The sequence below is a fragment of the Octopus bimaculoides genome, chromosome 1, assembly GCF_001194135.2.
Source record: "Octopus bimaculoides isolate UCB-OBI-ISO-001 chromosome 1, ASM119413v2, whole genome shotgun sequence".
NCBI classification, from domain to species: domain Eukaryota; kingdom Metazoa; phylum Mollusca; class Cephalopoda; order Octopoda; family Octopodidae; genus Octopus; species Octopus bimaculoides.
In genome coordinates this window covers 99318713-99335903 of record NC_068981.1, presented here as the reverse complement: position 1 = coordinate 99335903, position 17191 = coordinate 99318713, and the positions used below count along the sequence as shown (strand labels likewise).

Sequence of the window (17191 nt, the reverse complement as noted above, 5' to 3'; positions counted from 1 at the left end):
TCTACTTGTTTCAGTCATTGGATGTTGGCCATGCTGTGGCACATTTTTTTTTTTATTCTGTTTAATTCTGAACGTAAATGGATTACAGTAAATAAAAGAAATAGATGTACAATATATGGAATATCTAGAAGCAAATGTAAACAAACCAACATATTGCCAGCAGCAGTCTCTATTGTACAGCAATTTTCTAAAGTGCCATTAGCTTGTGTTTCTGTTATTTCAGAAGTTTATTGTATGAAGATATATAAAATAATGTGTAAAGAATCTTGTCTGAAAACTGCAACACCATCTTATTAAATATATCATTAGTTTTATTTGATCTTGTTGGCATACTAACTAAAACTATACTTAAAATATTGCTTAACTTTAAACAGATTTCTGCTTAAATGCAGGCAGAATATTGAATATTTTTGTGAAGATGCACTGTAATTAAAAACCAGAAAGCTATTAATCAAATACCAAAAATCAGCAAATATGAGCATTGTTGAGACAGCATTTTACTGTTTTGCGTATCAGTGTAGTTGGGAATCACGCCATTGGTAAATTTATATTTAATGTACAGATCAGTATTTTGTATTGGAATCATTCTATTGCTGTAAACCATATCAATGGAATAATTGTGGCAGGGTTTATCACAACCCTGGCCTCAGTAAATTACTACCCTAACCTCACAGCAATGATACATATGCCAGTTAAAAAAAAAAATTATAAAAGAAAGCACTTAATTAAAACTAAATGTTTACCTGAGGTTTGATAACCACTTTTTCCACTGAATTCTTATTTAACCAATTAACATCGATTTCAACATCAAAATGGCCAATGTTACAAACAATAGCATCATCTGGCATTTCCACGAGGTGTTTTGGTGTAATGATATCACGACAGCCAGTAGTTGTTACAAAGATACGTCCAATTTTACATGCTTCATCCATAGTTGTAACTTCATATCCTGAAAAAAAAGTTTTTGTTTTTCACTATATTACATCTATTTTTCCATATTTGCATGGGACAGATGCTCTTTATGTTAGAGCATTCCTTGTATTAAGCACAGTTACTCTAAAACAAGTCCAGCAACCTGACTTAGCATTCACTGTGCCACTATATTAAAATTAAATTCATATAGTTCTAACATAGTAGACAAGCACTATTCAAACAGACAAGTTAATATGAAATACTGACCCTATGTGTAATATAGTTAGTGTGTTACATGAAACCCAACTTAAATCTAATGAATTGTAATCAGATTATTACTGCAGTTTTTGCTCAGATCTACCTAGAAGAATAGTTAAGTCAATATGGGAGATTAAACTTGGGATGCAGAAAAAGTCAGTTTATTAGACAGTAAGAGGTCAGAACTATATGAAAATAAAGCAAGGCTACAATTAATACAGGACTGGACCCAACATGAAAGAAAGTTTTATATAGTCAGATAGACAGCTGGTGAGAAACAAAAGTATACCAGTATATCAGCACATGTGAGATTTTATTGTATTAATGACAACACCATGACTAGTTTGATAACCTGTTGTACACCCCTATTGGTAAAAAGTGATAGCAGCTAGCTATTATAAATTGACAAGAGAAGGTCAGAAATGTTGAGATTACATTATAACACTCAAACCTTTTGAGGATAATAACACTGTACGACTGGGGGTTGTACAGTGCCAGATAGAACCATTCTATTGACGACTTTGGAATATAACAATATCTGTCAGAACGACAACAATCATCAAAAGAGATACAGCAGTGGCGATGAGGAAAAACAAATTTACACGGAGTGGAAATAAAAAACATTCACATGGAGAGTTTAAACTAATTCACATGGAAAATTAAATACCTCGACAAAAAATAGAAATTCATGTGAAAACTAACGAAAATTGTAAAATATGGAAGACTTGTTAGCTGTGATAGTTGAGCTGCAAAAACAGCAACAACAACTCAAGGAACGAGAACAACAAAAAGGATTGCAGCAGCAAATGTTACACTTAATGAAGTTGATAACCAAAATGAAGTTGATAACCAATCTGGAGAATACATTTTCACCAGACCATGTAGCAAATTCCATAAGCAAATTCAAATATGACCCCAAAGAAGGAGTAACCTTTGAGGCTTACTTTTGAAGATTTCAACAAATTTTTGAAAAGGAATGTAAAGACTGGACGAACGAAAGGAAAACTTGTTTAGTTTTAAGAAAACTAGTAGCAGTAGAGCATGAGATGTAGTAACTTCATATTGCCAAAAAAAAAAAAAAAAAAAAAAAAAAAAGCATCTGACATAAATTTCACCAACACTGTTGAAATTTGGAACAAAATGTTTAGTGAAAAGAGTTCATTGTTTAATACTAAATGGAAATGTTTAAACCTAAAAAACAGCGAAGATGGAGACTTCACTATTTACACAGGCAGAGTCAAGAATGTGAGAGATTTAAGCTAGATATGCTTACTCCAGATTTTTTCAAGTGTTTGATTTTTGCACAAGGATTGATAGAAGGAATGTAGAAATCTGAACAAAAATTCTATCAAAACTGGAAATGAACCAGGATTTCACATTGCAGAAACTGTCAGAAGAGTGCGACAAGATATTAAAATTAAGACAAAACACAGAAGAAATTCAACGGAAAGGGTGTTTCCACATAAGACCAGTGCAAAAAAATAGAAAAATATCAGGATGTAGACCCATGTATGGCATGTGGTAGGATGCACCTGGAAAAAGATTGTCTGTATAAAAAAAGCAAAGTGTTTTCACTACAGATTTACAGGACATAAAATCACACTGCAAAACTAGAATGATAGGAAAATGGAACAAACAAGAAAAAATAGTTTGTCAGAAGGAAAAGTTGTGATTACAACAAACAGAAAATTTGTGAAAGTGAGAATTGAAAATACTAGTATCAGAATGCAATTAGATATGGGAAGTGATATCACAATCATAAGTAAGAAAACAAATGGGTAAACCAAAATTATGTAGTTAGAACAAAAGAGCATATGGTGTTACGGGAAGAAAATTATATTTTAGGGGTGAACCTGTTTGTAATATAATGTTCAACGGTCGAACCAAAAATGTTAATGCTTATGTGTTGAAAAAATTCCATGAATTTATTTGGCACTGAATGTATGGAGAAATTTAATTTATGTATACACCCATAAGCACTTTGTACAATAACATAAATGGAGCAGTCAAATGATCAAAGGTTGATGAACTGAAACAAAAAAAAAAAAAATGAAAGAAACTTTCCCCAAAAGATTTTTCAGAAGGTTTAGGCTGTTGCAGAAAAACAAAAGCAAGGTTTGCTATCAAAGAAAATTCAAAAACTTGTTTGCAGGCCCAAACAAAACATGACGTTTGTGGTGGTAGACCAGGTCAAAAAATAACTAGAATGGTTGGAAAACCTGAATATAATTGAATGGACCATGCAAACTGGGCAGCACCAGCAGTGCATGTGAAAAGAAAAAAAAAGTTAAGAGTATGTGCAGACTTCTCATCCAGGTTAAACAACTGTTTACTCACACACAATTACTCACTACCAAGCCCAGAAGTTTTTGCTAAACTAAATGGAAGGAATATTTTTTCCAAGTTCGACCTTTTAGAGGTGTACCTTTAAATTCAGTTAGAGGAAGACTGCACATCTACTAACAATCAACACACACTGTTAATTGTACAAGTTCAAATGACTGCCGTTTGGGGTAAAAGTGACACTTGCCATATTCCAACAAATAATGGATGTAATGTTAAGTGATTGCAACTTTGCCATCACATACCTAGATGATATTCTGATAAAGAGCAAGTCTCGGGTGAAACATATTACACAAAGTATTCGAGAGAATAAGTGAATGTGGACAAAACTGACAGAAGAAAAATGGGAATTTTTAATGAAAAAAAATAAAATACCTAGGTCAAGTAATCAATGAAAGTGGATGCAGACTGGACTCATCAAGGGTGATGGCAATACAAAATATGCTGCCCTCGACAAATGTGACAATGCTACAAGCATTCCTAAGCTTGGTAAATTATTACCCAGTGTATATACCAAATACACATAATGGCACCACTTAATAAATTGTTAAAAAAAAAAAAATGCTAAATGGATTTGGACAGAGAAATGCCAGAAAGCATTTAATGAGTTAAAAGAGGTTTTAACTTCAGATTTGTATCTTACAAATTTCGACCCAAAGTTTGAGATAATACTGGCTACAGAGACTAGTGAGTGTGGGATAGGAGCCATACAAGGATAACGAGGGCAGGAGAAAGGCTATAGCTCACACATCAAGAACATTATTGCCAACAGAAAAGAGCTATAGCCAGATTGAAAAAGGTGTTGGCTATTATATTTGGTGTGAAAAACATTTTACAGGTTCATTCACAGCTGACGTTTTTGGTTGCAAACAGACCATAGACTTCTATTAACGATATACAGATCCAAGAAAGGAATCTCATTACATATGGCAAACAGACTGCAGTAGTGGGGTGCCATTCTATTAAACTACGATTATAGAATGAAATATCTGCCTTCAAAAAAGTTGGGACATGCCAATTGTCTGTCTAGGTTAATTCCAAGAAATAATGAACCACTGGCGGACACTGTAATAGTAGCGCTAAGAGCAGAAGCAGAAACAAAAAAAAATGATGTGGAATATCATGTGTGAACTACCAGTAACTTTGGAAGAAATAAAAAGAAATGCAAGAAATGACAAATTTATTAATGAGATAAAAAGAAAACTGGTCGACAAAAGGTAAAAAAAAAAAAAGGTCTGATGCAAAGAACCTCCAAGATGTGAATGTGTACTCTATATGTGATGGTGTACAAATGTATGCTCAGAGGATTGTCATACCACAGACATTACAGAATAGAATGCTAAAAGAGTTTCATGTGGGACACCCAGGCATCTCTAGAATGAAAGCACCGATTCATATACTGGCCAAGCATGGACAAGGAAATTGAAAACCTAGTAAAAGGCTGAAGAGGAAGTGCGCTGGAAGTGAAAATATCTTGGTCTCGATTACATATCAATTTTGCAGGCCTGGTAAATGGATAGGGGACAGCTATACAAAATGGCTTGAGGTCATGAGGTGTAAATAACCAACCTCCTGTACAGTAATAAACTTCTTACACTGGATATAATTGTCTCTGATAATGGAACACAGTTTGTATCCTGTGAATTTAAAAGATTCTGCAAGATGTTCATGTTAGAACATAAAACTATAGCAACATATCGCCCTAGATCAAATGGAAAGGCTTAACGGTCCGTGGATACTTTTAAGAAAGCTAATAAGGAAGCAACAGACGAGGTCATGATCCAACAATTCTTAAGGGTATACAGGGTAACTCTGAACTTAAATGCACCAGAAGGAAGTTCACCAGCAGAATTAATGTTTGCCACAAAGGTGAAGTCAAAGACAGTATTCGATAAACTGTTACCAGTGAAGAAAAAAATATGTGCTAGTAAAGACATGCCAGAATAATTTAGAATCAGTGATAAGGTATATGTAAGAATGTTCAAAAATGGCAAGCAATACTGGGAAGAAGGAGAAATTGTAACATACATAGGAAGAATGATGTATGGTGTAAGAAGCAGAAATGGAATGGAAAGGAGATATAGAAATCCACTTAAGGAAAGAGTCGTAGAATAGGAATCAACAAGAGTAGAAATACTGATGGATTGGCTATGACACTTTTCAGGTTCCAACACCATTTACAAGAAATTGAAACCACATGTACAAGGAAAAGGAAGAACACTGAATTCCTAAAAGTAGATCCTAAAATGAAAAGATATTGAATATATATATATATATAAAAAAAAAGGGGGGAGGTAGGGTGAATAAAAGAAATTGATTGTTAATAAAAAAATTAAAAGGGGAGATGTTGTATAGTGAAACTATACCCTGCCTGGTAAAAAGTGAGAGTAGCCAGCCATTATAAATAGCCCAGTAGCCAGTCAGGAAGGTCGAGAGTACATGTAGACTGTTGATATAGTAATCAAACTGTGATATTGAGTGGACGTTATAGCGATCCAACCTTTTGAGGATAACATTGTATGACTGGGTGTTGTACAATGCTATATAGAACCATTCTATCAACAACTTCGGAATATAACAATATCTGTCAGAGCGTCATTAAAAGACGGATACAACAGTGGCAAAAGACTGCTTTACAACACAACCATAATTACATACCTTCCATAGCAGCCTGCAAGGCATTGATGGGATCAATTTCAGTAATGATGACTCTGGTACCGAAACCTTTCAGTGATTGAGCACAGCCTTTGCCAACATCTCCATAACCAGCCACAACAGCTACTTTACCAGCTAACATGATATCTGTGGCACGTTTAATGCCATCAACCAGGGATTCACGGCAACCATACAAATTGTCAAACTTGCTCTGCAATTATAGTTAAAATATAACAAATTAGTCAATGTCTGTAAATGAGATTATAATCAAATTAAACAGTTATATTACTGGTATCTGTTTTATTAACAGATGAAAAAATGTAAGAGAAAATTAGCTCCAGCAGAATTTGAACTCAGAACAAAAACAAAAATACTGTAAACCATTCATTCTGGTATTCTATTTACTTACTGACCTAAATACAGAACTGTTTAAACTAAACAAGTTGAATTATATTTCAGGTAATTAGCATAAGTAAAGTAAATCCAAATATTACTGGTATTCTAATCAAAACTGATTTTGCAGGATTTGAACTCAGAAGACTGATTTTGTTGGGGCCAACAACAACCTCTTGTATATCTCTCTCTTGTCATGAATATCTTTAATGACACGTTAATAGCGCTAGAAACCACTATTGCTAATTCTTCTTGGCAACATCACAAGTAAAGTAGCATCCTAAAGACTAGTCTTCTTCAGAGTCAGAAAACATACCAATTTTTTTTTATATAATCTGGCAATTCTTTAAGCTTAGCCCTTCAGCATTCAAATTACTCCGTCAAATGTAATGCTTATTTATTCACATTGTTTTGAATTAATCATCCATTATTTTGTGATTTCGAGATTTTGATGTGATTGTTTTATTCTTAGAATGACATTGTAGGGCAGATGTGAAAGGCTGGATCTGGTCAGTTTGAACATAAAACAGGTAGAATATTTGGGCCTGATATGGTCGGTTTAAGTACTAAAGGGTTAAAGACCCACAATAGAATACTGCTCTCACATTTGATGGTGTATTGTTTCTACATAACATCCTAGACTGCATCCATTGGTAAAACTTGCTCACAAATATTTTATAAGGTTTAGCTTATGAACAGCCTCCTCTTATTAATGCATGATTAATTTATTAGCGTAAAATATTTATGTCCTATTGTATTGGATAATGCAAATGAAAATAAATTTATACTTGGTGGTCCATGAACTTTTCCTCATGAATTTTATGGATCACTTTTGAAAAAAGGTCATACATCAGTTTAGCTAAAATGTAAAAAAAATTGCATGTCAACTCCAATTAGACACACTACATTTTTCTCCTACTATATCCCTGTCTGCCTCACCCATGATACGTTAACCACTCTGCCCACATTTTTCCTGCAGATGTCACCTTACAGATGTTCAGACTTAACACTGACCATACAGATTTCACTACTCAAAGAGCTTGGTAAGGTTATTGACATTACCATTCCATAACTTGTACAAATTATATGATCTTCAATTACAAGATAACAGAACAATTCTAGTATCTTCACAGCTACTGTACCACTCAAAATGGAAAATGCATCCAAGCTGGAAATTGAAATTAAAACATTTGTGTCATCAACATTGTTAGCCAACCGCATATCACATTTTCACTAACCACATCTGTTTCTATACCCTTTGAAAGTGACAGTAATTGGTAGAGTCAAAAAGGCTAGCAATTACATCACAAGTTATCTATTTCCAGCACACCATCCTAGATTTAGTTGGATTTAACTCAGCCTTTTTATCTCTCTATCTTATAAGTACCAGTAATATTTTAAGGTAAAATAAGCCAATTTAATGTAACTAAAACACTTGAAAAAATATTAAAAGTTTTTGCTTACACAAAACATGTCATAGAATTAACAAGATGTCTAGAGATTCAACTGAGTCGATTAACTAAGAACTAATACATACACGTGCACACACACAACTAAGTAAATTTATTGTACAGATTGCATTTACCTTTGTTACAGAATCATTGACATTAATTGCTGGAACTTTCAGTTCTTTCCTCTCTAACATCTTGTACAAATTATGGACACCAGTGGTAGTTTCCTCAGACAAACCCTTAATCCCTGTAAACATCAATGTGAAATTCATTTAATCATAAAGTTTACAGTTGTTAAAAAATGAAAAATACTTTTGTTGAGATGTTAAGATTTCTTAACCAAAGTGATAAGACTTTACTATAACTCATACACCTCTCGGTTGAACAAATTGTTTGCAGACTTAGCTCCAGAAAGCACAACATAAAAACTGACAGCCTGACACTTTTGTACTCTGGCAACACAAAGACAATGCCTAAGTTGCTGGAGACTGCATCCATCAATCCCTGAAGGAGGGAAACAACCAACTATTATTCTTTGATATACTGGTACATCAAAAAAACAGAAAGCAGGTGTCAGAACATCAGTGTATCAAAACACAACAGCCATTGGACTGCACCATTATAAGCTTACACACAAGAAACAAGTTACTTGAAAATACATTTCTAGCTAACAAATTACCCAGCCCATGATATAAAACTTATGGTCATTCAAGCACAAAACAGGGGTTAAACCAAACTACTTTGCTGTAAAGTTTGTCTGAGAAAATATAGATAATCAGCAACATGTTCAAATAAAACACCTTACTTCATAGATTCTTCAAAGTCAAATTACCTCAACAGTGGCTAGAATCTAATCCTGCACCTGTAATTTTAAACAGTTGCAGAAATCAAACAAGAAATTCAGAGACCCCTAAAGGTCTTCTGAAAGCCTGGCTAAAAAGCAGATCAACAAGAGAATACTGGCCTCATAATTAAAGATACCAGACTTTATAAACTATTAAGATACCTAGGAATAACAGATTAACAAGATCAACCAATTTGAATATTCTGAGTATAGAAATGGTCGAAAAATTTGTAAAACACTTAAGAAATTAGATTCATAACAACACATTGCAAAAGGCTAAAGATATATTTGCATATTCTTACCTTCTAGTAATTGTGGATATTTGGTGTGAATCAAATTAGTAAGATCACCACCATCATCAAGGATCAAATTGAGAGGTTGATCATCTTTGAAATATAGTGTCTTAAATAAAAGAACAGAACAATAGTGAAAAATATTATAAAATATAACAGTTAAAATATATTTCAAATTGATATCTATAATGCATTAGATCACTAACAATATGATCTTATATTTAAAGATTATTACTATAGTTACTATGATGAATATATAAATATATAAATATATTTATATAAATGTAAAAAATTATTTACATACTTCAGCTTGCCCTATTGCAAACAAACTTCACAGCTAAGTGGTTAATAACAGCAATTTAGTTATATTGCTTTAGTCTTGTTCTTTTCACACCTTTCTCTTGCTTTTTTTCTCTTTAACTTTACCACTATTATTCAGAAACGACTGTATATATTACAGTAAATAGTTAGTGGCAAAAGTTAACTCAAAATAAAGAAAATATACAAGATGGTCACATTGATGAATACAGGAGACAGGGCAAAGGAATAAACAAGACAAAGTGAATCAATGTGATTACACCGGAGACAAAGGGTTGATTTGATATAAAACAAATCAAAACTTTGTTGCTATTGTAATTGCGGCACATTTCATTGCCTCTGTTATAGATCCACTAACATTGCCAACAGAGGAACCTCTTTGCAGTAGCTCAACCAGCTTGAAATCGTTATATCTCCCTTGAACTACACAACAATAGTCCTCTTGTAAAAATATGACATTATCAAACAGGAATATACTGCAAAATTAATTAGAGATTTGTTGCCGAACAATACCAGGGTTGTTTACCTGCTCAATACACCAAATATATTCTTCATCAGTTTCCCCTTTCCAAGCATAAACAGGGACACCAGTTTTAGCAATAGCAGCTGCTGCATTGTCTTGAGTGGAGAAAATATTACAACTAGACCACTGGACCTGGAAAAGAAAAATTAAAATAGAAGAGTGTTAAAACACACAAGACCAAACGAATTCAGAAAATGTCAGTGTCTGAATATCCGATTAATAATTTAATACTAGTTCTGCAGATAACGGTGCCATCTCACTCACAGGGGAGATAACTTATAAGGCAATAATTCCTTATGGAGTTATTCCCCCTTTACTTTGAACAGATTTGATCATTATTATTAGAAAACTACTAAGTGCAAAAGAAGTTTTTAAATGAAATATGTTTAGCCCACTCCATTATGACAAACACTAGAAATAGGCAGCATGAAGTAACATTTCTCCACTCCTCTTCATGATAGGTTAAAGTTACCTTCTCGAGTTATGCCGACTCATAAGGGCCGGTTTCCCTGTTTCCCTCTAATATTAATTCCCTGCCTGGACAGGACGCCAGTCTGGCACAGGATTACTCATTTTATTGGGTGGACTGGAGCAATGTGAAATGAAGTGTTTTGCTCAAGAACACGAAAACGTCGCCTGGTCTAGGAGTTGAAACCACAATCCACAATCTTATGATCATAAATCCAACAGCCTAAACACTAAGCCGATGTTCCTCCTCATGATAGCCAAGGAGTTGATACTGAGAAGTGCAAAAAAAGACGCCTAAGAGAAATGAAGATACCATCGCATCTGTGAACAGCATGCCAAAGCCACAAAATATGATTTCAGGAAGCAAGAGATTAAGAATCATGGCTATATCTATATATATAGTAACCTAAAATGATGCAAACATGGATGCCAAGTTACTGGGAACAATAACATTTCAAAAACAGCAAAACACTTACCTCTGCTCCAAGCTCTGTAAGAGTTTCAATTAAAACAGCAGTTTGGACAGTCATATGCAAACATCCAGCAATACGTGCACCTTTAAGAACTTTATGGCTGCCATAACGTTTACGCATTTCCATGAGCCCAGGCATTTCTTTCTCAGCCAAAGTAATTTCCAGTCGGCCACTTTCAGCAAGGTTGATGTCGGCTAATAAAAATAACAGGTGAAATATAAAGTTAAAAACAAGTTAGATTATCAAAATTTCAAGTTCTCTCCAATTTATGAATACTTAATGAAAAGATATTTTTTCCAGTGTTTTCACCTATCCTTTTTTCCTTGCATAATCTCAAGGGTTAATATTTTGTTTTGCACGACCATATGTCTTCAGTTCCTGTTGTGTGGTTGATGTATAAAGAAATATTCAGAGAAAATCAAGTGGCTCATTTACAATTCAATTATATATATATTGTGATTATGTTCGCAGAAAGTTCCTTGAATCTGCTATTGGTTTTCAAGACAAGTTTTCAGTAAACTCAGAGATATACTAGAGAAACCCAGTTTCTGTCATTGTTTCCAATATTTCTTGTTGAAATACACCAAGAAGTACTCTCAGTATTTTGATTACTCTTATTTGCAATACACTCACACAACAAATTCTACATGCCAATGAAAGGACAGTTACATGGTCACTCAATCTGCTATAAATAACAAGCAAGTCTCCTTCAAATCACAATTTACTGTCTAGAAAATAAAAGACAGGATGGTCACAGTTTGACTGATCATTAAGTATGCTCAATCAGGGCTAATGAAGGCTTAAACAACAACTCCAAGGGCCTAATGTTGCATATTACATAATCCAAGGAACACTGATGTAAGAAAGCAAAGGGTAGTTTCTAGTATGAAACTAGAATGAATGTAATAGTTGGAATAAAAAGAAAACTGATGAAAGTCAGCAATAATGAGAATACAGTTCAACAGAGTTAGATGACTAAGTCTGGTTGTCATGAGGACATTTTAACTCCTCAGGAAAATCAAATTTGATACCAAATACCTATAAATAAAACTTGAGCTGGAATACCTCTCGACTGGTGTACATATGCATACTGGTATTTATGACAACTCACAAGCTATAACAACTAAATTAGTCATATTTTAAGACTGACTGAAAAGGAACTGCATCCTATCTTTAAGGATACAATAAAGTATATAGTATATACACATGAAACAGTAATAATCAAAATTAATATGTGTACACTTATTTTTAACATGCTTGTGGACAAAAGAACATGAAAGGCATTCACTGTGGGATTTTGTCAGAAAAAAACTTGTGCATATACTAAGTTAATTCTAGCTTGGCAAACTTGTGTTCATATAGGGACAAAAGCCCTAACTTAACTCCAAATGATCAAGACTATGTCACACAAAGGGCAAAATCACACTGAAATATTGTTTGATACTCTGCTGTTACTTGGAGCTCAGCTCATTGTGTTTCTATATTCTAGTGTACAGGAATGTCTTAAATAAATAAATAGACTCACAGTGAATGTGTATAAGAAATACATTACTAGTCAAAAAAATCTAGAGAGACATGTCCACAATGTTACATCAGCTCCAAGTTTTGTGAGTGTGGTCATGAGGGCTTCACTTGTGTTGCTAAAGTCCTCGAGTTACACTTAACATCAATCGTTTCCCTTCCCCATTAACACACATTACATTATGTCAGTCCACTAAACAGTGAAGGTAAAATATTTATCTTGGTTTGTGCCAAGTGTTCAAAGGTTGATAAGAGATATCTGAGGTTTTCACAAAAATAGGGAAGAAGCTCATTAAAAAGATAAAGAACATAAAATCAACCCCATTGCCAAGTAATAAATGGGCAGATTTGTCTAATTCACAAAAAATTCCATACACACATCCCTAGTTTTGAAAGAAGATATTAAAACACCTAACAGTTTGGGGTCATGAGATGTTTTAGGCACAGGCATGGTTGAGTGTTAAGCTAGCTTCCCTATCTATGTGGTCTTGGGTTCAGTCCTATTGTGTAGCATCTTGGGCCAAGTGTCTTCTATTATAGCCTCAGGTTAACAAAAGCCTTGTGAGTGAATTTGGTAGGAGGAAACTAAAAGAAGCATGTCTGTCTGTATGTATACACACATACTTCAAAATAAAATAAAAATCCCTTGTGTTTTACCTGTGCAGACACTACTTATTAGTACAAAGCTCAAAAAGGTAACTAATTAAAAACTGCACAGGATATGTATTAAATACTAGATTAAGTATTTAAATGCATCAAATTACATTTTGTTTCTAGAAATAAATCTTTTTAAAAAGAAAGAAAAAAAGGTATTTAGTTTTGAGAGGCCCTGTATGTGTGTGTGTATGTATGTTGTCTTGTTTGTACTCTACCACTACTTGACAACCAGGTCTCAGTAACTTAGATGTTCAGCAAAGGAGATTGATTAAAAAATTAATACTGGGGCCAATTTGTTCAAATAAATTCATCAAGGTGGGTACCAAATTCCAATAACAAACTAATAAAAGGTAAAAAAAATTCTGTGGAGTTCCATGCCAACATAAGGTTTAATAAGACTTAAATATGTCTGATACAACCATACTGCAAAGATCCACTCACTCCACATTACTATTTTCCATTAATTTTCATTGATATATTGTTATATTTGGGCATGGTCATCTTATGCCAATAAAACACACATTTATTTGATCTTCACTTTAGCTTTGTTATTATTGTCGGTTATTATTATGTTTTTTTTTTCTTCTTTCTTCAAATTTTCTTCCATTTCTTGCCGAGTGTTTTCCGTACACCTAGGGCAGAGAAACTCATTGTATGCATTCCCAGTTTACATACGCAAATTCACAGGTAAAATATGTATTTTTAAAAAAATTAATAAATAAATTCATGAATGGATGGATGTTGTTTTCACAGCGATAATGCTCTTCTCAGTACATGAGTCATTCCAGTTAACACGATTTTTTGCACTTCTTGTAGGGATGGTAAGCCTATTATTATTATTATTATTATTATTATTATGAGGTGGCAAACTGGCAAAACTGTTAGCATGCAGGGCAAAATGCTTAGCAGCATTTTATCTGTTGCTACATTTTGGTTTCAATTTCTGCTGAGGTAGACTTTACCCCTCATCCTTTTGAGGTCAAATTAAGCACTAGTGAAACACTGGGGATGATGTAATCAATTAGTCTCCTCTCCTAAAATTTCAGGCCTTGTGCCTCTAGTAGAAAGGATTATTTTTAGTTTGTCAGAGTTATTTTGTCATACACTCTGAGTGGTTGGCGTTAAGGGCATCCAGCTGTAGAAACTCTGCCAAATCAGACTGGAGCCTGGTGTTGCCATCCGGTTTCACCAGTCCTCAGTCAAATCGTCCAACCCATGCTAGCATGGAAAGCGGACGTTAAACGATGATGATGATTCTGTGACCACTTCAGTGGCTTCCTGTCCCTTGTATCTCCTCTATGACCTTGTCCTGTCTTTTCCATTTTGTCATTCATTAATATAAATTCTTGTCAAGAATTAAGATATTTTCTCATTATTGAGGGAGTAATTTTAATTATTTCTTGGCTCTGCATACCACATCGTGCACCACTATCACACAGCTTTTCTGCAATTTTCTTGTTTTCTTTTACTAAAGTAAAATTTTCAAATGCTTTGTTTCAATCAGCAATGTTGTCTTAAAGCATGGACACATTGGGCAGGTGCCTGGAGACCTCATAGGTCTAGGGCCCAATTCTGATCTATGTATGCTGCGGTTTGTCAATAATTACTATAGGGCCCAGTGCATTGGTTTACCTGAAGGAGGCTTATAATGCTGCCAAGACGACCCTGTCTATAAGTTTTGTTGGAACAAATTTCTGCATCTTAATTTGAAGTGTTAACCATACTGTCAATAATCTAATCTGAAAAAGTAATTCCTCATCATTGTCAACTACAATCCATTCATTAATATCATTGTCGTTCACTTTCAACTAGAATAAAACAATGTTACATGCATGACTTCATGTGGATTCCAACTAGATTTTGTCTAACAAGACTAAATAATCTTTGGACTGCTAGAAATGGAAGCCAAATCTTCCTTAAACCTTAAATGTAATCCTTGATGAACTATGCTTGAACAAAAGCCACATTGGTCACAACTGAAATACCTTTGATTGCTGGTCCACTAAACTAAAGTTGACTGGAAGTCAAATTACAAAAGAAAAAAAATAATTTCTAAATCAATGTAAAATTGATTTTGGAATGGCTACAAAATGGGTCTAATGCAGAATTGCACCTCTCCTTGAAAAACGCATTTAAAACAGTTTTTTAATTCCTACGTTTTAGATGTCGGAGATTACGAATATACAAAGCAAAAAATGTTTATGCCTTCTTGACTCTTAAGAGTTACCAATAGTTATTTAGCTTTCATTCTAATAGCTCCACTTGGTAATCCTTGTATTTGTATAATTTTTTTTCTTATTGTGAAGTTTATCATCTGTGATCATATTGGGGCACCACCATTTGATGCCAATTGAAATAGCACAAACATTTAATATTTATGTCCCCTCTGCCAGGTGGATGGTGTAAGGAAGGGTATATCCAGCTGTAAAAACCATGCCAAAACAGAGACAAAAGTCTGGTACAGGCTCAGGCCTGGCTAGCTCCCATCAAACCGTCCAACCCATGGTAATATGGAAGACGGACGATAAACGATGATATTTGTCTCATTTCACTAACTGTTGTTCTTGAAGATCTGTAGTTAAATGCCTTAGCCTTGTCTGACAACTACAACACTTACAAAATTCCTTAAAAATTCTCCACAAACTGTTGTTTTTAATATTCAGTAGGTCACTTTTCCCCACCCCAGTCAACATTGCCGTGTAAAGCATTTGAACCAATACTAATCATTCTGTTAATCCATAATTTACAGTTTTTTTTTTCTTGGATTTCGAAAGTGGTTTATTGTTGCAGGCAGACAATGTTTTCCTTACCGCTTGTGTCAATCTCACCTCAGTATTTGTATAAACTTTCATTGAAAGATAGCCATTTTTCTGAAAGTTGTGAGGGGAAAAATCCAAAATCAGAGCGAGTAAATTTTCTTAAAGTCCTCTCCTCTCTCCTTCGGAAAACATTTTCCTCACAAATTTCTTTTTCATCATAATCTATGCCACTTGACATGTATTTCTATAAAATTTCATTAATATAGATCCATTTTCATGAAAATTATGAGGGAAAAATCGGATCATGTGAAATTTCCGAAAGTTCTCTCCATCCCACCCCGTTCGTTTGCGCAAATTTTTTTCATCTATTAACGGTTTTTTTTTTTTTCGGTGACCGGGTGTTAAACTATATATTAACCCCCAAAAAACTTATATTGCTTACAGCAGACCCATAAGTGCCTACCCCACCCCACCGCTTGTAGTTCTCTGTCGTCTTAGTTCGTTGAGCAAATCCATGAGCAAGCGTTCGCCACGACTATTCCATCTGGCTTTCAGGCATAGTGCATCTAGGGACTACATTATCCAGTGTCCAATTTTTATAACAGTGGCGTATAATCTGAAAGACATTTGCCTGCTCTTTCTTATTTCTAGCAGGTCGAGTGATCACATGTATGTTACCTTCTATTTCCAAGTTCAAACCCTGCCAGGTTTGACTTCATCCTTCTCGCCTATAAGACAAGCCCCAATAAGATATTGAGATCTATTTAATTGACCATATCCTTTTTGCATCAACATAAGTGCGAGGGCTAAAGCAAAGTAAAAGAAATCCCAGCAAAATAAGGTTTATCACATAAATGTACGAAGTTAAGGATTAAAAGGGGCTACTGCAATTTCGCACCTCTTCTTGAAAAATGCTTATGTTTTAGATGTCGGAGATTACGAATATGCAAAAAAAAAAAAAGAAAAAAAAAAATTTCTCCCCACCTAATTTAAATTTTTGATTTTGTTTACTTTAAAGAGATCGTAGCGAATTGAACATATGCAAATCGAAATTAAATAGACAAAAACAATGCGAGAAGAATTTGTTTTGTGTTTGCCTTAATCGTAAATAATAATGTAATGTAAATTAAATATACACTATTTTATGAGAAACAAACAATATTTAATAATTCATGTTATAAAGTTTAATAAGGGGCTCAAGGGCCCAAATATCACCCCTCCCCCAATTTTTAATTTTGAACTTTTTCATTTATTTATTTGTCTGTCTGTCTATTTTATCCCTATCCGTTTATTCATAAAATATATGTCAACTAAATGTGGCGG

At 34.1% G+C, this 17191-nt stretch overlaps 1 protein-coding gene across 1 annotated transcript in view; it reads right to left on the bottom strand.

Annotated features, from left to right (window-relative positions):
* Positions 1-716: 716 nt before the first annotated feature.
* Positions 717-17191, bottom strand: part of LOC106879278 (adenosylhomocysteinase) — a 17358-nt gene continuing 883 nt past the window's right edge. The window contains exons 2-7 of the mRNA XM_014928774.2: positions 10935-11125; positions 9994-10122; positions 9159-9258; positions 8147-8259; positions 6172-6379; positions 717-949 (exon numbers count right to left, since the gene is read on the bottom strand). Coding sequence (XP_014784260.2) covers positions 732-949; positions 6172-6379; positions 8147-8259; positions 9159-9258; positions 9994-10122; positions 10935-11125 — 959 coding nt within the window. The 3' untranslated portion in view covers positions 717-731. The remainder of the gene's footprint in view (positions 950-6171; positions 6380-8146; positions 8260-9158; positions 9259-9993; positions 10123-10934; positions 11126-17191) is intronic.